We start from the raw sequence: 20,358 nt of genomic DNA on the forward strand, positions 1-20,358 counted from the left end.
TTCTACAGTAAACGTAGTACGTATGTATTTTCAAAAAAATTTGAAAATATACGCGAATGAGCTGTTTCATACAAGATAATTATATATAGGGGGCAAAAGTAAACGTGTTCCACCGTTCTGCTGTACAGTATTCATTTGTTTGCGGATGTACATAGCGCTTATGTACCGCGCCAGATTTAAATATTTTTGCCGTAACGCACCCACGGGTGACGGTAAAATCTGCGCAGTTATGAATTATCCTAACAAAAAATATAATTTCTAGATGGAAAATATTCTAGATGACTCTCGCTCCATTTGACGCATTATCTACAAACGAAAAAATAAAGCAATAAAATTGTTCTTTGTGGGCTTTTGTCTGCAAGAGATGATTCAGTACATCGCCCGGAAACAAATTCCCTTGAGGCATCCACCTCACTTTCACGCCACTGTTACAATTGTTTTGATGGTTTCACAAAAAGCAGTGTACAAAATAGTCCTTGCCTCAAACGATTTCGGATCCGGCAATTCGTATTCCGGAAACGTCTGGCCATACGTATATAAAGTGGTAGATGCATAGGAATGGCAAACTACATTTCAACCGTCATAAAAAGTTTTGCTGTTGCCTCTTCGACTGTACTTTTTCGGTTTTTATACCAAAATTACCAGTTGAGTCTATAATCTCGAATTACTGATATACCATGGCTGTTCCCACCGGCAAATTTGTTAGCGTCGGCCAAGATCCTAACGGTGCCGCCTTTTTCACCAGTGTTGGTTAGTATTTCAGTATTAATTTTTATCCTACTCACAATTAGTACACGAAAGTACTCGAAATATTAAGTATCATATTTATATATGATGTTTGATGATTTCTGGAAGTAACTGCCAAAACTGCTTTTTAGCTGAAACATACGTATACGTACCAGATTATTTGTAAAAACTTTGGTACATGTACGTAGAACTAATAAAATATTATCAATTCGATGTTTAGGATATACTGAGCAAGTGGCTTCTGACATTAACAACTCGAAGAACGAGGTCACTCTGAAAAAGGAAGGCGACGAATATGTAATGACTGTTGCCCAGCCGGATCTGAACCGTCAGCAGGACTTGCGCTTTAAGCTTGGCCAGGAACAAACTCAAACTTTGCCTAGCGGAAAAACTGTTAAGGTCAGTTACCCATATGAGACTATCAGTTTAATTAAGTGTTTAGAGGTTTTATAGCCCATATTTTTTATGTTAAATGGGTAAGTTGCGCATTTATATGTGATACGAAAAAAAAGTACATATACGAGGAGAAGTGCCGTGCTGTACTACTATTAATTTTCTCGCGGTGGGTCTTCCATAAACTTAGAATAATTTTTATTTGCAGAGCACCACAAACTGGAACGATGGAGCAAAAACTCTGGAAGGCAGATATACCAACAGCGATGGATTGACGTGGTCGGTGAATTTGATTTTTAAGAACGACAACGAAATGACCTTGGTAAGATTACGGTGATTATGTACCTGTTTTTCTATATTATATTTATATAAAAAAAGATGACGCTGTAACTAACGAGCCATCGTTTGCCAAATACTTGCAAAGTTTTGCCTTTTCCGTTTGTAGAAACGCGACAGTCCATCGGTTCACAACTCTTCCCTGGAATTCCGACGTGCTTAAACTTTTGAAACTTGTTTAATATAAAACGTTTTCTGGTAAACTGATAGCGTTGGTTTTTAGTTATTAGTGGAATGAGATGACATAATTTGTTCTTCTTTATACAAGCTTTTCTTTACAGACCACCTCTTGTCAGGGATGCAGTGATTATTGAGTAATTGCCGAATGATTTTGCTTTACAATAAAAAAATGAGCGTCTTTTCGAAATTATATGTATTGTTGACTAGGCCGCTAAATGTCCACAGATCACATCATCGCAAAAATTGTACTGTAATAAGTATAGTTCTCTATTTGTTGGTGACTTGGTGTGCAAATCCACCCAAATTTTAGTTGACCGTCGCCTAATTTACCTAGAGTGATACCTGCAGCATTACCCGTAGGACTTAGACGATTAGCCGGTAAACCAACAAAACTCTTTTAAATAAAGCGCAGTTACATACACCTGGATGTGCGCTATCATTCTCTAGATCTACAGTTTTGCTTTAAGAGAAAAGCTGCCCAGACCCGGGTTTCCTTAAGGCGTCCACCTCACCTTTTAAATTGTAATGTTATCCACGTCCTTAATCACTCAAACGTGAAGCGACTACCCGGTACTGGTAGTAATCTATTAGACGTGGTCATAGTGTGTACTGGATAGTGTGCAGCATGTTATAATACTCGCAGCAAAATGCTATAACAATGCTATGACATAAACAATGTTATAATAAAAAAAATTTTATAATGTCACATGAATCAGTAAATGTCGGCAGGATTCTCAAAATCCTTTCAAATGGTGGAATTGTGATACTTGCTGCTCATTGCCCAGCCGGATCGATCCGGCTGGGCAATGATCGTTCATTTTCGGAAATGAACCTCCACTAACGGTAAGAGTAAAACCTGCCCTCAAAACTCACAACTAGAACGTTCAAAGACAAGCGCAACTCTACCGAGCGAATAAACTAGAACTGTTGTCTCACTTGTCTGTAACGTGTCAAGGTAAATTAACTGGTCACTAAAAATACAGCAGTTTACGCAGAGAAATATCATAAAACCTACTACGGTTTGCAGAGCAAAAACCTTATACAAAGTAAGAAATTTTTGTTAGACTTGCCCAAATTATGTATGCGTGTGCCATTCAGTCCCCGAATTTGCAGTACATTAAGATGCTCTAGGAATTTAGGTTGCTATCCTGATCATGGGCCGGTGCGCACCCAGTAGTATATCGGTATCATAAACCAAATATGCCCAAATAAATACTTATCAGTTATCTTATCTTCTTAGTGAAGTAAGAGCTCAGTGTTGTGAATATGTTCTTGGAAGTCTGCACGTGTAGCATCTATTTAGTTGATTTTGGTTTAAAATTATGGAATTGTCGTGGAAGTTTAATTAGCGTAACTGAAAACGCTAGCAACGTTTCATTTTAGAGGACATCTCCTGAAGAGAATTGTGTATTTGTCTACTGCATTTATTTCCTCAGAATTGTATTTCCATAAGCTTTTTGTATACCTCTTCCCCAGTTAAAATGAGCGCGGCAGCTTTTCCACCTGCTGATTTCCGATCATCCAAACATCTCCGTAAAAGAGCGCGATTTCTATTAGAGCATCCCGACCTGGAAATACCAACTGATATTGAGTTCGAAATTGGTGTGAGTCCAGGAAAGGTCTTCAAGACCCACAAGTATGCAGTATGCTTTTAGTTAAACTGCTCGCAGTATTTTTTAAATATAAATAAATTCAGTTCTTAACCATTCGCAAAATACTGCTGCGTATCTCATGCTGCGCATCCTTGCAGTAACTTTTCCTTGTAGATTGTTTTTAGCTCTGGTAAGCGCTGTATTCCAAACACTTTTCTACGGTTCCATCGAGCTCAAGGAAGAACGAGTAGAAATCCCGGATATTACTCCAGAAGCGTTTCAGAATCTACTACAGTAAGCTTATACGTAAGCTTATCTTCTTTTAGCAGTCTATCGCGTAATTCGTATATAAAAAACATACTCTCAGGAGACCTTTTAAAAGACTGTAAATTAAGCAAGGATGTGGATGGTTTCAGTTACGCATTTACGGATGACATAAGCGGCATAACAATGCACAATGTCATGGACACGTTATACTGCGCTAAAAAGTACATGATCGACAAGCTGAGTCGAGCCTGTCGGGATTATGTGCAGTCGCATCTCACTGCGGACTGCGCATGCGATATCTTCCAACAGGTACAAGGTTGATTTGAAAGAAAAACGGGAATGCATATACCAACGGCATCATGTGACCTTTCGCGTATATACACAGGCTCAAGCAATTGGTGAAAGCGAATTAGCCACACTGGCTTTAGCTTAAATATCGCGATCCACTATTGTCGCTATGCAGAGCGACGCTTTCATAGATCTCCCATTTGATACTTTGAAGCAGATTGTGGATTGTAAGAATTTGAGCGCTTCGGAACCAGCAGTTTACGATCAAGTGTGCCGGTAAATAAATGCAGTAAAAATTACTCTGGCATATTAGCAGAGCTGCAGCAGGTGCTGCAGTTAGTGCAGTATTCCTTTAAGTAAGTAATGCAAACAAGCAAAGGTAACATGCATAAATAATGTAAATAAAAAATAGCATATGCTAAGTATATTTAGCTATAGATGATTTTTTAGCCGCCAAAAAAAGCAAACACATATCTGAACTTCATATTAACAAGATTTCTGTTATACGAATATAAACGGTATCTCGGTGCACAGATGGGCAAAGCAAGATATCACTCGTCCAGTGTCTGGTTATGCTTTGCGCGAAGCGCTCGGTACCATCTTTCACTCCATCCGGTTCCCTTTATTCACGGCTTCTCAGTTAGCTGACGGCCCGGTAGCAGTAAGTTTTTGAATTGTTGCCTTCCCATTAATTATAACATAAATATATAAATTACGTATCGAGCAGATAAAGCTTTTGCTATTCTCGGTGTGAGCAATGATATAATAACAAATGGTCGTACTGTCGCCAACGAGGTGTGGTACGAATGGAGCACGGAACCCGATGATGCGGGCAATGAAAATTACGTTGACCTTCACATTGTCACATTGTCACGATATAGGCGGAGTGACCGCAGTTGTGTTTTTGGGAGGGTAGTCGAAGGGCTGGATATTTTAACGTCCTTCGAAAGTTTTCAGCGGACAATGGATCTGATGTTAGGCAAATGGTATCACTGTAGAACAGCGGACTGGTGTGTTATGGAAGACAGTCCAGATGCTAGCAGTCGGGAGAATTCGGATACGGAAAGCGACTCTGATTCCGACTGAACTGGACTAAATTCCGTATGCTATGGCATTTTAGCGCACAGATTCACAAATACGATATTACAATTACAACATTAATTTGTTCACTATTTTTGCCGGCTTTATACCAACAGGCAACAGATACAGTATATCGTGCATGAATCAAACGAAAAAATTACAAAACATGATTTCACTGCTGCCTTAAATCGGAAGGTCACATACTACATCGGTTTTTTTAGCTGGAAGAGCCATCAGTATACTTGCCGGACATTACGGTTTACAAGAATGTTGCTTACGGAAGTTCGATCGCCGTTCCCAACCACCACCACCACAAAATTACCATTGAAAGCATTAATCTAACTGATTCATCACAAATCACAGTAATCATACTTAAACGAATTTTCAAAAAACATGTAACAACTATAAGGACATTATGAGTGTGTATTGTACATGGAATGACCTAATGCACAATGCTGCATCGTTTTGGCTTTCTGAATCTATTTGTATGTAAACTGCGCCACATCCAGTTGGCAGTATCCTTGAAATCGCTCCAGTGTTACAGGTGCATCTGCAAAATGACAAAACGCTCACGTGTAAGTAATGATTCCAACGCCAGCTGCTTTGCTGTTTATCAAAAATAATGTTACTTTAAGCATTTGCTTAAAACAACAGTGTGGTCACTTACTAAACTGAAACCAATCATTCCCTTTCTTTGTCTCATCCAAAGCGGCATTGCACGCGTTGCGTAATGCAAAAACAACGGCGTTTGTCATGCAGAGCGGAGGTTCGGCGACCACTGGAACATTTCATCCAGTTATAGCGATTTTTGTCATTGTTGTCAAAATACAAGCATTCGATTTTATGTTGTCATAGCTTTACTACATACTAAATAAAAAAGCTTACATTTGCTTCGTAGAACGCCAAGTGGATTTGGAGCATTTTGGAGGATTTCTACTCGGAAATCAATGGGAATGTCTTTAGTAGACGGGGGCTTATAAGTCCAAGTACTATAGGTCACCAGTTCACCGGTTTTTGGGTCGTATTTTAGCTCCTCCGAAGTGTAATATCCCAGTCCCATAATGACCGCACCTAAATTCCGCCATGTTGTGAGGTCGTGATCGGGAATCATAGATGCAACAAATTAACCGAAGTGCTATAAAACACCCGTACCTTCAATCTGACCCACATCTGAAAAACAGAAGAAAACGATTTAGATATCAATAATTTCCCGAATTTTTGACGCATTGGTTCTTTCGGAATACAAAGATGCAAGTACTTAGATGATACGTTAGAACACGATGGAAACTTTTCTTACCGACAAAAGGCGACATCGATTCACCGCAGTCATACAGGACATCGTATCGGTTAATCTGATATTCGCCGGTTAGAATATCGGTTTCTACTTCGCAGCACGTCACGCCGTATGTATTATAGCAAATGGGAGCATCCGCGGTCTGCGGTGCAGTCCTGCAAGACATTCCAAATGTACAAGAATGTTTTCTGGTGACATATCTATATATTTTCCGGTAACATATTTTTTTCGGTTTTTATTCTGGTAACGAAATTTCATATGGATTTACCAAGCGCGGGCAGAAAGATCAATCCCTTGCGAATAACACTTTTCCACCAGATCAGCCCACGGCGTGTCGGCTTTCATGGAGTCTTTTACCGGTTTCATCCGAGCAAGCAATGAAGAGCAGCAATCCAGAGCAGCCTATGTTTTATAAAAAACCATCCGATGCATATAAATATTCTAGACCCAACCACCAATTAATCAGCTTACGTAGACTAAGGGCGATAAGCGCTACCCGGTGGGTTATGTCTGCCTCATTTAATACTATTCAAGGAAAGTGTTAAAAAATCTACGAAACATTCCATTTTTTCTCGGACAAACTTAATACTTAGTATTCGGTTTATTCTGGAAGCTACTCTAAATTCTACATAACTGTACTCGGATACCGGAGTCAAATTAACAAGCAACTGTATGCAGATAAGTGATACAATATTTAAAGTATTTTATATTGTTTTTATGAATGGTTCATGACCAATACTTATTCAGGTACGAAATTGTGTATATTACATCGTCGGTTATGCTTACCAAACAACATAATTCACTCGTCATGCTCCCTCCGGTGCTGGTGGCATTGGCGCTTGTGAAGGACATATTGGCTTTAATCGAAACCTGATCCAAGGGAATATTGAGTTCATGCGCCACCACCTGAGCCACTTTGGTGTTCAGTCCCTGCCCGATTTCTACACCGCCATGCGACACCGCGACAGCACCGCCGTTGTGGAAAATCGCCACGTGACAGCTGTACTGGTTCCCGTTCCACACGGTGCCGTACTTCATAGGGGTCACCGATATACCGCGCTTCCGCCAACGGTTGTTCTTGTTAAAGTCGTTAACGACTTGCAGCCGGTTCTGGTAATCGGCGGACTTAAGAAGCTGGGTGGTCACGTCGGCAATGCTGCAGTATGATATACTCTGACCGGTGATTTGTTTGTCACCGTTTTTATAAAAGTTGGCTTGTTTAATGATAATGGAGGGTTTTTTTAGGAATTTGGCAATGTGTTCCATAACATATTCGATAAAATAAATCGCCTCCGTTGATCCTGGAAATACAGTTTACACGGTAACGATAATAAAGATAGAAGGTTTTCGAAATTTTAGCAGAGTATTAAGCATTATATTTACAGTATCAGCATATTACACACAATCTGGGACTCACGATTATTTTCTATATTCCGAAACCAGTTTTCAGAAGATTAACAGAAAAGAGCGCAAAGTTTTCATTATATGCAGTAAATTACATAATTTGTACTTAAAGTTAAATATGTTTGGATCGCTTTGCTAACAACCAGTTTTTGGCATATTCCATCTGCAAATGCCGTCGTAATACGCAGTATTGTAGTGCAGCGCTTGCGGCGTCGAAAATGCGCATCGATGCGCATTAGAAAACTTGCATACGTAGTGACTGAAACGCACTTCTCAACAATCTTAATGGGACAGGATGTAAATTTTCATTATAAAAAAATTGTCTGGCAGTATTGCTTCATCTATAAAGGTTTGCTATAATCTGCAAACAATTCTTACCGGGAGCACGACACCACGTGTTGGGAGGTAAATTTGTCTTGCAGTTTTGCATGGAAATTTTCCAATTTGCGCACTTATAAGCTGAAATAAACAATACAAATACAGTAAAATACCCATACTGTAGATGTCAAAAGAAAAACATCTTACTATTGTCTCCCCAGGTTAATTCGCCATTGACGGCCGAGTCGTTGGCTTGTGCTCCGATATTCCCGTACACATCCAGAATTACCCCCATCAGTTTACCGTTGTTGTCGAAACCAGCTTGATATTTTGTCAAGTACGGAAATCGCTTTCCAATGGCGCGATTATTGTCCCACAGATTCATATGGAATTTAACTGGTCTATACCAACGATTAAGTAGTGTCAGATTAATAATTGCAAAAATTGAATTAGCGCTGTGCATAGGAGTTCAAATAAGCACGCATATTAAACCAGAACTGTACCTGTTAACAAGATACGCAGCCAACGCACATCCGCTGGCGATAATATTACTCCTTGTGATTTTCGCACCATAAGAACCGCCAATCCTTTTAACCTGAACGTTGACCCTGCAATATGTATTATTAATGTTGATACTGACATTTCTTATTGAATTTCGTACAAATGAGGTACCACTTTAACGGATTACAATACATGGTCGCTAAACTTACAATTGTTAGCGCCAAAAAACCGAGTTTAAAACACGGAAATACCTGCTTTTGGTCATGCCGAGCACTTGTGCAACACCATCCTGAACGGAATCCACCCACTGTGTGGCTGCCTCAACATCAATACCATCTTCCGTTGGTCGGCAAACGGCAGCCTATTAAACAACCAAAACGTTCCTAGAAAACCTTTACTGTTGGGCATATGTCATCTTCACTGATTTATATGAAAAATTTTGTTGTGTCCATGAATTATCCTGGATTATTAAGGTTTCATAACCCAGTACTCATACCACGATCATTAATTTGTTTCCCGATATCAGTCTGGCATATAATGTGAATTACGTACGACCGGTCGCACCTGTGTTTCCATATGGAAATGAAACTGCGCTCCGATTTCCATTTGACCGGAAATTTGGTGGGGTGCGGATTTAATGGCACCGGCAGCATCACCAATAACCAAATCGTTTACCGGCGGGAAAAAGGACTTAGCGTCGATGGCATCCTGGCACGTGAGCAACGGTGGTTTGACGTTAGCGTACGTGACCTTTACTGCCTTGGCTCCTGCTTCTGCCGCATCGCGACTAGCTAGAGGAAAAGGAAAATTACTAACCAAAAATGATAAAAGTAACTAACGGTATTTAAAAGTTGTGAATGTCGGTTTATGTATCATGCTCATTGAATTAGTCTAAGTAGTATTTACGGAACGATGGCCCCGAAGCGATTGCCAAACCCTTTGACTTTGACTACGATTCTCCATTTTTTATGGTATTTATAAGTGCTACAGAGGCTGTAAATAACAGTCTGATAATGACTAAGATTGCATATTATTCTAATTCTAATAATATTCTAATAATATTCTAATATTCTAATTCTAATTTTATTCTAATAATATTATTTAATTATAATTGAATTTTTTTTAAATTTGTCCGGGATATATGTACTCTTATATGTATATGTCGCAAGAAGGGATACTTAGAAGGTATCTAGGAATTTAAATTAAATACCGATTTCACACTTACTTGCCACAACAACAGCAACAGGTTGCCCAGCAAACAGCGACTGCTTAGTGGCTAACAGCTCTTCAGCCGACACCTGCGCCGGATTATAATTATTCGCGCCGGGTATATCCATGGCCGTGATAACTCGTACGACACCGGGAATTTTCAGCGCATCCGTCGAATCGATTGCCTGTATATCCGCGTTGCCCTGTGTCGAGTGGGCAAACGTCGCGTAGCACATCGTAGCGGAATCTTCATCGGCAATGTATTTGGCTTCTCCGGTGCACTGCACCATTGATTCCAGTTTGGGAATGGGCTGGGTCAGCGGGTATTCGTTGGGATTAGTGGGAAATTTCTGCTGACCAGTGGACAGTGGTCGCATATCGATTAAGCTGCCTACGGCCGACTGGAAGCGCTGGTCAGCTGATTTGCCGACAATCTCCAAGGCGAACTGAAAGAACAAAAATTTATTGCTGCTAATAAAAACACCAAACACGAAACTGTATAAGACCTTGTAAAAGAGACTTAAACTCAGCATTTCACGGTATGCTGGGCTTGCATCTGCCGGATCCGGTGTAGGATTTATCTCTCCCTTCAAAGTCTTGAGCGCACCTATACAAAAACTGTCTAAAAATCCGCTCTGACAATCTGTCTATGTATCTCTAAGTATCAGATATTTATATCAAAAAGTTTAAAAAGAATGCAACACTATAATCCACTACACTACGCAGATTGTGTCGGCGAAACTGAAAGCTTATAGTTTTACCAGATAATAAAAACGACAAGTGCAAGTGCGCTTCAGTGTGCTAGTATTGTATAAAGTATGAATCCCGTGCTTGTTTGTTTTGCATGACGTTGTGGGGGGAAGGATCCCGGAATTTAAACGTTACTGTTAGCAAAAGAAAAATGCACTGTCCTTCCTAGAAATTAATGTACCACAAATCTCCGGGTAAAGTACTGCAAATCAGAATATTTTTAAGATCTGTTTGTCTTGAAAATATTCATCCAGCACAGTTCATCCGTCAAAGACGGTTTGCATATATTTCTTGATCAGTTTTATTAGCATACCTTGAAGAATAGCTGGATCCCCAATATCTCTCTTAGCCAGATACGCTTCTGTCTTCTCCGCATGGACCTGGAGAAAAGCACAGAAAACGTATGCAGTAAACGGAAATACAAAAATAATCCATTAAGTACTTACAAAATCCTTGGTGATATTTCCGAAGATGAGTGCCGGCGGATTTTTGAAGATAAACTTTCCTGGTTGAGAGTCGTCGATTTCCGCCCGGAACCCGGCATTAACCAGGGCGTGCGCGTTCTGCAGGTTTCGAAAAAGGCTCGCATTAACATGCTATGCAAATATTACACATTATTACACGTACTTGCGATCGGGGCATTATTTTGTAGCTACGGAATAAAACATCGTCATCGTAGCTGGGAAACACAGCATTCAGGATAACGCGGCGTGGATTGTCCATGTCCGTTTTGAAGAATTTCGTTGGCGTCAGTGTTGTAGTTTTTCCATTTGCATCCACTATTGAAACAAGAAATATTACACCTTTGAAATTATAATAAGGAAACAGTGTATCCCGCAAAACACAAGTACATAAACGTTTGCTGTAATTATGGTGTACACCGTATATGGTGCCGGTTGAGACCGCTGCTGTCGAAACAAACGAGTTGTTGCAACTTTTAGTAATAACTGATTTTGCATATGTGTAAAAGTATTAGTTCAAATATATAAGTAAACGAACATACCGACGGCCAATACTGCTTGGGCGAGCTCAAAGCATAAAAACGCATCCGATGGAAATTCATTGTGTTTATTCTTTATCCTGAAAATAGCATCATTAATGCCGTATTCAGTTTATTCTTCGGCCAGTTTTTCGGTTGAACAAGCGTTCACTTACATTAAATTTCCGGCCCATGTGCCAAGCTACAAACATGACACCCGTAAATTCAATGTACAAACTGCCAAGAAAAAGTAGAACGTAAATGTGAAGTGCATGCAATGCGATTTTAAATAAAGATCACAATACCAAAGCGCAACTTTTAGTACGTAACTAAATTTCATAAATTCCATACTAGAAAATTTTTGAAGTAGTTAATTATCATACGTCACGGAATTTCTAAAAATTAGCGACATACATTACGAACGGGAACGCTGGCAATTTTCCGAAGATGTTTCGCTATAATGCCCAGATACTTGAATCCCGGCTGACTGGATGTGGAATTGAAGAAATCCACTACATCCGTCAGGGAGACACATGCGCCAATGGTCACCGTTGATGGATCGTTCATATTAATATTCTTGACATGTAGCTCGGGAATTTTCTTGACATCCACGTACACATCGTACGGACGGTCATCGTACACTCCGATGCTGGTACGGCCAGCGACATAGAACACCTTCTGCTCCGGCTGGAATCCCTGCATCAGTTTCTGGAGTTCCTCGAGACTTTTTGGCTGCTGCCACGGTGTGCTGTTGACTGTGTCGGCCGGGTTGGTCGGAAGGATGACCGGCGGGAGGTGGTTCTCGCAATGTCCACTGCATAGTTTGCCTGTTTTTGTACAAAGCTTTCCCAACGTCTCCTGACAATATTGCACCCGTTATTAATAGAAGTATGTATTACACTACTTAGTAATTACGATAAAAAATTTAAATAACAAATAAAATGTAATGCATACGAATAAACACGCACACACATTTAGACACACTTAAAATTTTATTTTCAGACATTTTTATTTAAGGTGCATGCGGAGACAATTTTTATATCTGGGATAAGTACGTAGTTCTGTAAAATATTGTATTATGGAGACCTTGTGACGGTTATGTAAGCGATTATACGGTAATGCAGAGTGTAATATGTTCTAGCCGCAAGGTAACTTTGTTGCGCATTTTTCTACTTGGTCGCGTTTAACCGCAACCATAAAAAACTGCTACGGCTGAGTGAAAAAATATTCAGACTTGCAGAAATCGTATTTAACATATTCTAGTACAGCTTCTCGCTTCAGCTTATCTACACCTGGACACAAATGCATGACAGTTTTTACCTCAATGTCTGTTGTCGAACAGGTATTTGTTGGTGCCAGAGACTTAAACGCCTCCAGAATTGGACGGTAGCCTAATCAACATAGAGGATAAGTAAACAAATATATTCATTGCAGTCTAAGCACTACGCAGAAAATATTACAACTACAGTACGTCTTCATTTGTACCACAAATTTCTATTAATAAGAAAAATAGTATTAATAGGTATTTAAGTTTAAATTCCACCATACCGGTACATCGGCAAAGATTCCCGTCAAAGGAATCTTCCACAATCTTGGGCGACAGAGCTTTGTCGGGATATTTTTTTGTCAAGCTACACAAATACAACACAAATCGATAATACATTTGCTCAGATATAAACCATCGTGCAAGGTTGTCATTGTTGTTCATACAGTTGTAGCAATTTCTAATACTTTTGACAAAGCAAATGTAAAAATATTTTAGTCAATAATGTGTTCGACGACGATCATGTACCCAAACATATTCATGACCATTCCCGGTGTGCAGAATCCGCACTGTGTCCCGTAGTGATCCGACAGGGTTTTCTGGATGACATGGGGCGCTTTTTGGTTACCAATACCTTCCACCGTCGTGATGCTCCAACCATCACAGGACAAGATCGGACAAAGACACTGAAAATACAGAAATTATTTGAAATCATATTAGTCGCCATTGTACCGTAAAGCAGATTGATGATACATACTCGTAATTATGCAAGCTTTGTAACAATTATTGTGAACAACGAAGCCGCTGCCGATTTTAGCGACTATGTGCAGAGTCAGACACACTTTACTCGCAACATCCACATTTTATCGACATACTGTATATATGATGCCCATTTTTAACACTAACTGCATAATCTTTCCAGCTTTTTATTTTGCAGATGATTTACAAAACATTGCGCATTGTCGTATCATTATTTCGACAAATTTAACACCCTGCATTCTCTTTCTTGAAAATAGTTATGTACCAAGGGTGCATAAAATTGGTTAGATTTTGTACCGAATTGATGGTGCGCTGAACAAGTCCATTTTCGCCACTAGGATTCTCGTACTCGGCATACACCACACATGCGCCGCATCCACCTTCCCGGCAGAATACCTTCGTTCCGGTAATCAGCAGGTTCTTCCGGAGATAATCATTCAGGGTAATATCGCTAAGACTGTCAGGAACTGCAACAAATTGTAACCACGATTTTGGCAATACTGGAACTTCTGATGGACTTGCTTTTATCCGGTTCAAGCAATCTTGCAAACAACGTTTTCATTAAAAGGAACAAGCCGGTTACCTTGGTACTGCGTTCCGTTGATGGTTACAGTTGCGACGTTCGCCATTTCTTTAAATCAGCTGCTTAAGTCACGGATCCAACAAATGCGGGTTAAAATGCGCTTTGAAGACGAGCAGTGTTATGATCTTGATATCGACAGCATCGTTTACATAGCTAGTAAATCAGAAGCAGACTGTACGTGCCGAACGGCAGTAGAAGAACCCGAAATTTTCTAAAACGAATTTAATACGCAGATTCTGTTAATCGAATTTCGAAGAATCTTTTGATAATGCTTTATTGCACATTAGAACAGTTTTCTGATTAGCGAAAGCGGCCGCGATAAAACTGCGACCACAATATACGATGCGCTCAACAGCAATCCAAATAAACAAGTTTACTAGTACTTAACTCCACTGCACGCGTATGTACCGTATTATTGTACAGTACAGTACAGTTACTACAGTACATGCAGAACTGTGCGTGTAATACGAGTAGCGTACGTTCGTCGGGTTAAACAGCTGATCAGTTTTGATTTTCGGTCGAGCCTCGTAGTGCTGTTGACTGTTCCCATGCCTGTAGTGGTGTTACACCGCACACGAAAAGTTCACATTCGCGGACCTCGAAGACCAACGTTTGCTTTCACGCCGGTCGATCACGTTAGACTCCGCTCATGGGTACTTATACTTGTACCGTATAATACACTACTACTGATACTGGCTGGTGAGCTTCTACAAGAACATTGGTACGCGGTCTAGGGACCTCTGTAACGCACTACGTACATACAACGTCATAACGTAAAACATTAATACATGATGGTACTGTGCAAAAACAGCTCACTGTTTTGCCGAAAGCAAATTACCGAATACTGTAGTTAGACCACGGTTTTGCATTTACAGTAATTTATGAGCATACGAACATTAAATTTTTACGTTAGCTGCCATCACATTGTATGAGCACAATACGATACAAATATCTACATATTGCAACGGCAACTTCTAAGCTGCCACTAGTGGAGTGGGTTAATCCACCCGTACCACGATAAAACGAGGTTTGATGGTTCGTCGGTGACCGTCGGTGATGTTACGAGTTAGCGAATTACCCAAAAGTCAGTTATGCAATTGCGAACATGTTAACCGATACCGGCGCGATTGTCAAAGTGCACAAACATTTTTAATCAGCTGAAAAGTCATTGGGGATCGAAGAGCAAGGGCAAGGGCAAGAGCAAGAATGATTTCAGAACATTCAGACAATCTCAGAAGTCTAGAAAATCCACGTTAGAACTGGTCATCTCGTACAAGTACACATTCAGATGTTTCCGGTTGAACTAGCACCAATGAGATGTACACCTTCACTACAGATCTCATTTGTACGGCTACAATATTATATAGATATTATTATGTTTCTGACTGCAACACATTTCAGGTTAAATTAATTGTCAGCGTAAGCTTTAGCTGTGAAATAACATTTGTGTGATTAACGTCCCTAGTGTATGTAATAACATATAAATACAATTTTACAGATTATAACTACACAATGCAGTAATTGTAATTGAATTATTTGAATAACGTATCAATGTATCGGCACGCAGAAGGGCAGTAGTATGAACAATACTTGCATAATTATAAAAACGTACTTGCCACCACACCAGGTCAAAATTTATTACGGTCACTTTTATTTCCCTTTTAGTAGCCACGTGCCATGGCCCAGCTTCGATTTATGATTTTGAGCGAAGGCCTAATAATCTAAATCATAACAACGTTTTGATACACTCAAAAACTCAAAAATTATGTTCCATAAAAAAGTGGTATATCTTACCACCCTGCCAATACCGTAAACGGTATTGTAGTTGTAAGATGTACAATATTTTTGATTGGCCTTAATCTGCGCGTTCGTTCTGGACAAGAATCTAAAATAGTATGCATTGATCACATAAATGCCAACTGCCAAGATGCACATAGCGGTGAGTGGAGAAACTTACAGTACATCGTGGGCATCTTTTGCTAAAAAATGGGATTATTATGCGGTGTTTTTATAGCAACTGTAATTGTAATTTTTTCGGTTATGGCAACAGATCTTGCGGATTTTGGCAACACTAAAGATTCTGCTGAACCTGATTTGGAGGAATCGCTATTTGAACCCAGAGCAGACGTGTACAATGCCACCATAACCGGCGCGTCAAAGCCAAACATTCTTGTTTTCATCGCGGATGATTTGGTATGGACTTCCGTGGACTTCCGTATTTCAGCTTAATGATTGTAATATCTGCATTTTGTTTCAAACATTACCATACATATAAGCACTTTAAAATAATATCGCTGTCATATCAGAAATGCGAACAACACCATGGCAGCTCATGGCAAGTCAGTGTTGACCTTTACCAACAATGAGCAATCTAGAGCAAACAAAATCAAGCTTTCGCTCCATTGTTTCAAGGGCCATGCCGATTTAAGTTATTCCGAAGGCAATCTGCAAACCCCAACACCAAATATCGACAAATTAGCCTGGGATGGAATAATACTGAATCGACACTATGTCAATCCCATATGCACGCCAACCCGCGGAGCGTTCATGACAGGAAGAGACGCGTTCCGTGTTGGTAAGCTTATATAGGTGCAATCATGTAATTATATCGGCGCCCCCGACCATCACAGACGTAAATTTCCCTTAGGCTTACAAACAGCAGCCATTAGCGAAGGCGAACCATGGGGGTTACCTTTACAGTTTAAAATACAACCTCAGTATTTCAAGGATCTTGGATACACAACAGCAGCCGTTGGCAAAGTAAGTTCGTATTCTCTACGCACAATATGTAATTTCTAAAACTTTTGGACTATGGGTTCTAGAACCCATATTCCTGACTTACCAGCTAGCTATCGTGCCTAACTAGTTGTGACCTTTTGTAGTGGCATCTTGGAATGTACACGCGACAGCATTTCCCCAGTAAGAATAAAATTTTTAATATGATTTTTGTTACACATGGATCATACAGTTATTTTTTTTGACGAAAACCTTTTTAACACACCAGAATTACAATTTGTTTCTAAAAAAAATTCATTCAGCCTTGCAGAAAAGTTCACATAATGTTTAAAAGAAGTTACACAAGGTACACAGAAATATCAAACTTACCAGGGCAGTATTTCCGCCTCCAAATTCAAAAAAACATCGTTTTTTGTACAAAGGTAGTAGACTACCGTGGTATGCTTAAAAAAATAAATTTAGCTGCAAAGGTCAGTTGTGCGTGGTCTGATATAAATTGTATGAGTACATAGTATTGCATACTGTTATTATGCAGTACTTCGTACTGGCATTTACCATAATATTATATTAATTTTGTGGCCACTGGACCAGTTGTGGACCCTTCCAGGTGTCAAGTACCGACATAACTCCAAAAACGCTTCCGGTAGTCCCATCTTGCCTGGCAAGTGCTACATCATATGCATTTTTTAAAATGTTTTACCTAAATGCTTCCTAATAGTTCCTGAGCATATGGACATACAACCAGCTTAAAAATTAGCGAAGTTATTGAATTTCTCAAATTTCATAATTTTGTTGCGATGGTCAGTGATCACCGCACGCGCACGTACGATCGGCATTTCGAAAGATCCACGGGACGTCCAGTGCCCGCAAAAACGATATTGCGACATAAAATGCAATTAATATTACGTTCTGATAGTATGCGCACTCTGTACTCATTAAATTTATATTAGACCACGCCCAACTGACCTTTGCAGCTTAAATTATTTTTTTAAGCAAACCACGGTAGTCTACTACCTTTGTACAAAAAACGATATTTGTTTGAATTTGGAGGCGGAAATACTGCCCTGGTTAGTTAGTTCACTACGAGTAGTGAGTCGTATTACAGAAGATTGTCATAGAAGATAAGTATAAATCTCTCATAACAGATGCAAGAGGCTTCGATTATTCGTACTGGTTCCACGGCGGCGATGCGAACTGGTTCAACGTTAGTACCGGATGGGTATGTACTTTGGCATTAATTTAAGAAATCATTTCAACTAAATGTTTTGTTAGAATTTAATTTGTTAATACAGCTCACACCCGTTCTCAATCACGGGAAAGCCTTTCGCGAAAACGGAAAGATAATCTTTTCCAATATAACCAACAATTATTATTTTCCTGAACAAATGACAGCAAAAGCCGAACAAATAATCCACGACTTTGAACCAAATAAGCCCTGGTATCTATATTTCGCCACACCGGTCACGCACACCGCCATTGCAGCCTACGGACCAGAACAGCACGTCATGGCCAGCTATCAGCTTCGCCCGCCTGTCCGCTCATTTTCAAATCAGTTTCCCGAAAGGAAGAAACAACTGGGTATGCGTTGTGTTAACAGTAGTTGTAGAGCAGTTGCTGGAGATGTGATGACCTTTGAAGTATATATGAAGTAAATAATTCACCATCTTTCTGTAGAGCGGGTGACCTTTGGTTAATTACACTTCTCAAATATTCTTTTCCTATATTCTCAAATATTTTCTTTCAGGTATAATTCAAGTCCTAGATGAGCAGTTTCGCCGATTAACTAACGCACTGACGTACACCGGAGCCATTAATAACACGATAATTGTGTTTATGGCGGATAACGGCGGACCTCTGCCGGAAGTTGCCGGTTTTATTCATGGCAGTAACCACGCTAGCAATTGGCCGCTTCGCTTGGGTAAAGGTTCGCTGTTCGAAGGTGGAGTGCGCGGTTTATCGTTTATCTGGTCACCCTTGCTAAAACGCCGCGGCCGAGTGACCAACCAGCTGTTCCATGTCTCTGACTGGTTGCCGACACTGTATGAAGCTGCTGGCGGGAATGTAAGGGATTTGGTTAACGTCACCGGAGTGAGTCAGTGGAAATCTTTGTTCCACGGAAATAATTATGGCCCGCGAACTGAACTCGTGAACAACATTGATTCCATCTTGAACCAGTATGCTATGGTGTATCAAGATCAGTACGGTGGAATGTACAAACTTATTGGTAAGAAATCCCAGTCTATTAAGACGCAACAATTTCTCCATCAAGCAATCAGTAAAACTGCATTTTCTAAAGGCTTTCGCCTTTGCATGTCGAAATATGTACATGTGTACCTGCATGTACTGTAAGCATGATCTAAGACCGGTAAAAAAATTTGAGGGTGCGTAAAGGTCGCAATTAACACTAACCCTATCTATGTTTTCATTTCAAAGGCCCAAGCAAGTGTTTCGTCTATGTGGCTTTTATTTGACTAGCACACTGTGTTTTAGGTGGAAACGTCTTTAACAACCAGTTTTTTGGATGGTAAGCACAAACAAACTGGATAAATTACCGTAGTGCCAGAAATCTGACACTGAAGCGGTACAGATTATGAAGAGCTAATTGTTAACTAGGGACCGCACAGAAGGCACAAGTCCTGGCAATGAGATGAAGAGCTGGAGCCCGGTATCTGTGGAATGTAATTTTCCCGATGGTATGGAAGTCAGCACATGCCGGCCGTATCAGAGTGACTGTCTGTTCGACCTCATCAACGATCCCTGTGAGACGAACAATATCGCCGCATCATTTCCGAGTATGACGCAGCTTCTCCAACAGAAAATCAAAAATTACAATGGCTCATCGTTTCCCGCACAAGTGCGACCTTTTGACCCCGCCTCCAATCCCGATCTTCATCAGGGTTTGTGGACACCGTGGCTAGATCCTGTGGAAGTTTTGGATACAGTGCCACTGACCTTTCAAACATTTACTCCAACCAATACGTTATAATAAAACGGCAAGTTCTCGTTGTTTTATGTTTTCTTGTTAACGAAACTGGTTTAATTGATATCAGTGTTATGCAGTACTTTTATGTACATTTTACGGCGTTCGTATGTCAACGGCCTACTGACAGTAAGCTTTAATTGTTAAGCTCTGCTGTGAATTAAGGAAGTAGCCGCATCTAACGATATACATTTCACGTGGGTGAATAAAAATCTGTGCCTGTTCTCCTCAGATTATCAGTGGCGTAACATTCAGACTGGTTCAATGTATTATACACTTTATAGCGGAGATATCTCGCGTGCAGAAGAGACAGAAAAGAATTAAAATGCTAAATCCGTTAGCAAAATTTAATACGTTGGCAGTTTTTCGAGGTACTTCTATACAAAATGCAGCAGAATGACTGAACGACCGAATCGCATAAGCATGTATCAAATTATCAATAGATCGGTAATTATGGCAGGTTAACATGTATAAATTAACACTTTAAACTATGATTGACAGTTAATAAATGGCGACTTCTATGACATCGTTAATGTATATATAGCATTTCTCTAGATCGATTGAATAATATGTATCAATCCTAGTCATTAAATGGATAATGTACTTATGCTTTTAACAATGGTATCTTATTAGACAGTCATGAAAGTTTCTTTTCTTATAAAGCAGTTAAGAACCCTGGAAGACCATCCAACGTGGGT

General features: G+C 39.9%; 4 protein-coding genes across 4 annotated transcripts; 3 read left to right on the forward strand and 1 right to left on the reverse strand.

Moving 5' to 3' along the window:
- The first annotated feature begins 547 nt into the window (after window positions 1-547).
- LOC129585348 (uncharacterized) lies at window positions 548-1,843 on the forward strand. Its single transcript, XM_055477985.1, has 4 exons — window positions 548-750; window positions 968-1,146; window positions 1,349-1,462; window positions 1,586-1,843. The coding sequence occupies exons 1-4, from the start codon at window positions 678-680 to the stop codon at window positions 1,637-1,639; spliced, it is 420 nt and encodes a 139-aa protein (XP_055333960.1). The 5' UTR covers window positions 548-677; the 3' UTR covers window positions 1,640-1,843.
- A 1,141-nt stretch (window positions 1,844-2,984) lies between these two features.
- On the forward strand, window positions 2,985-4,484 carry LOC129585362 (BTB/POZ domain-containing protein 6-B-like). The gene is made up of 5 exons (XM_055478008.1): window positions 2,985-3,292; window positions 3,423-3,542; window positions 3,665-3,824; window positions 3,901-4,079; window positions 4,338-4,484. The coding sequence occupies exons 1-4, from the start codon at window positions 3,138-3,140 to the stop codon at window positions 3,946-3,948; spliced, it is 483 nt and encodes a 160-aa protein (XP_055333983.1). The 5' UTR covers window positions 2,985-3,137; the 3' UTR covers window positions 3,949-4,079; window positions 4,338-4,484.
- A 600-nt stretch (window positions 4,485-5,084) lies between these two features.
- LOC129585226 (uncharacterized) lies at window positions 5,085-14,285 on the reverse strand. Its single transcript, XM_055477836.1, has 25 exons — window positions 13,945-14,285; window positions 13,659-13,828; window positions 13,131-13,288; window positions 12,887-12,969; window positions 12,659-12,729; window positions 11,753-12,196; window positions 11,515-11,540; window positions 11,363-11,439; window positions 10,987-11,138; window positions 10,806-10,922; window positions 10,673-10,739; window positions 10,116-10,216; window positions 9,626-10,055; window positions 8,965-9,191; window positions 8,652-8,761; window positions 8,403-8,507; window positions 8,107-8,300; window positions 7,960-8,040; window positions 6,964-7,478; window positions 6,446-6,579; window positions 6,181-6,332; window positions 6,036-6,053; window positions 5,769-5,954; window positions 5,551-5,661; window positions 5,085-5,433 (listed from the first exon to the last, which is right to left on the reverse strand). The coding sequence occupies exons 1-25, from the start codon at window positions 13,988-13,990 to the stop codon at window positions 5,363-5,365; spliced, it is 3,846 nt and encodes a 1,281-aa protein (XP_055333811.1). The 5' UTR covers window positions 13,991-14,285; the 3' UTR covers window positions 5,085-5,362.
- A 1,225-nt stretch (window positions 14,286-15,510) lies between these two features.
- On the forward strand, window positions 15,511-19,870 carry LOC129585209 (arylsulfatase B-like). Its single transcript, XM_055477805.1, has 9 exons — window positions 15,511-16,137; window positions 16,357-16,519; window positions 16,592-16,704; window positions 16,827-16,863; window positions 17,826-17,899; window positions 17,973-18,258; window positions 18,425-18,904; window positions 19,171-19,204; window positions 19,294-19,870. Exons 1-9 carry the CDS (start codon window positions 15,931-15,933, stop codon window positions 19,664-19,666), a joined length of 1,767 nt encoding a protein of 588 aa, XP_055333780.1. The 5' UTR covers window positions 15,511-15,930; the 3' UTR covers window positions 19,667-19,870.
- The last annotated feature ends 488 nt before the right edge of the window (window positions 19,871-20,358 follow it).

Source organism: Paramacrobiotus metropolitanus, unplaced genomic scaffold, assembly GCF_019649055.1.
Source record: "Paramacrobiotus metropolitanus isolate TYO unplaced genomic scaffold, Prichtersi_v1.0 Parri_scaffold0000016, whole genome shotgun sequence".
In the NCBI taxonomy this organism is placed as follows: Eukaryota; Metazoa; Tardigrada; class Eutardigrada; order Parachela; family Macrobiotidae; genus Paramacrobiotus; species Paramacrobiotus metropolitanus.

What these genes read in the sequence shown, in the direction of transcription:
- LOC129585348 (XM_055477985.1), top strand. Translation starts at nt 678, where the DNA reads ATGGCTGTTCCCACCGGCAAATTTGTTAGCGTCGGCCAAGATCCTAAC. An exon ending in CTAGCGGAAAAACTGTTAAG is followed by an intron (nt 1,147 to 1,348) that starts GTCAGTTACCCA and finishes TTTTATTTGCAG; the next exon opens with AGCACCACAAACTGGAACGA. An exon ending in ACGACAACGAAATGACCTTG is followed by an intron (nt 1,463 to 1,585) that starts GTAAGATTACGG and finishes TTCCGTTTGTAG; the next exon opens with AAACGCGACAGTCCATCGGT.
- LOC129585362 (XM_055478008.1), top strand. Translation starts at nt 3,138, where the DNA reads ATGAGCGCGGCAGCTTTTCCACCTGCTGATTTCCGATCATCCAAACAT. An exon ending in GCGTTTCAGAATCTACTACA is followed by an intron (nt 3,543 to 3,664) that starts GTAAGCTTATAC and finishes GGATGGTTTCAG; the next exon opens with TTACGCATTTACGGATGACA. An exon ending in CATGCGATATCTTCCAACAG is followed by an intron (nt 3,825 to 3,900) that starts GTACAAGGTTGA and finishes GTATATACACAG; the next exon opens with GCTCAAGCAATTGGTGAAAG.
- LOC129585226 (XM_055477836.1), bottom strand. Translation starts at nt 13,990, where the DNA reads ATGGCGAACGTCGCAACTGTAACCATCAACGGAACGCAGTACCAAG. An exon ending in CAACGGAACGCAGTACCAAG is followed by an intron (nt 13,829 to 13,944) that starts GTAACCGGCTTG and finishes AATTTGTTGCAG; the next exon opens with TTCCTGACAGTCTTAGCGAT. An exon ending in ATGGTCATGAATATGTTTGG is followed by an intron (nt 12,970 to 13,130) that starts GTACATGATCGT and finishes GTATTTGTGTAG; the next exon opens with CTTGACAAAAAAATATCCCG.
- LOC129585209 (XM_055477805.1), top strand. Translation starts at nt 15,931, where the DNA reads ATGGGATTATTATGCGGTGTTTTTATAGCAACTGTAATTGTAATTTTT. An exon ending in TTTTCATCGCGGATGATTTG is followed by an intron (nt 16,138 to 16,356) that starts GTATGGACTTCC and finishes CATTGTTTCAAG; the next exon opens with GGCCATGCCGATTTAAGTTA. An exon ending in CAACAGCAGCCGTTGGCAAA is followed by an intron (nt 16,705 to 16,826) that starts GTAAGTTCGTAT and finishes GACCTTTTGTAG; the next exon opens with TGGCATCTTGGAATGTACAC.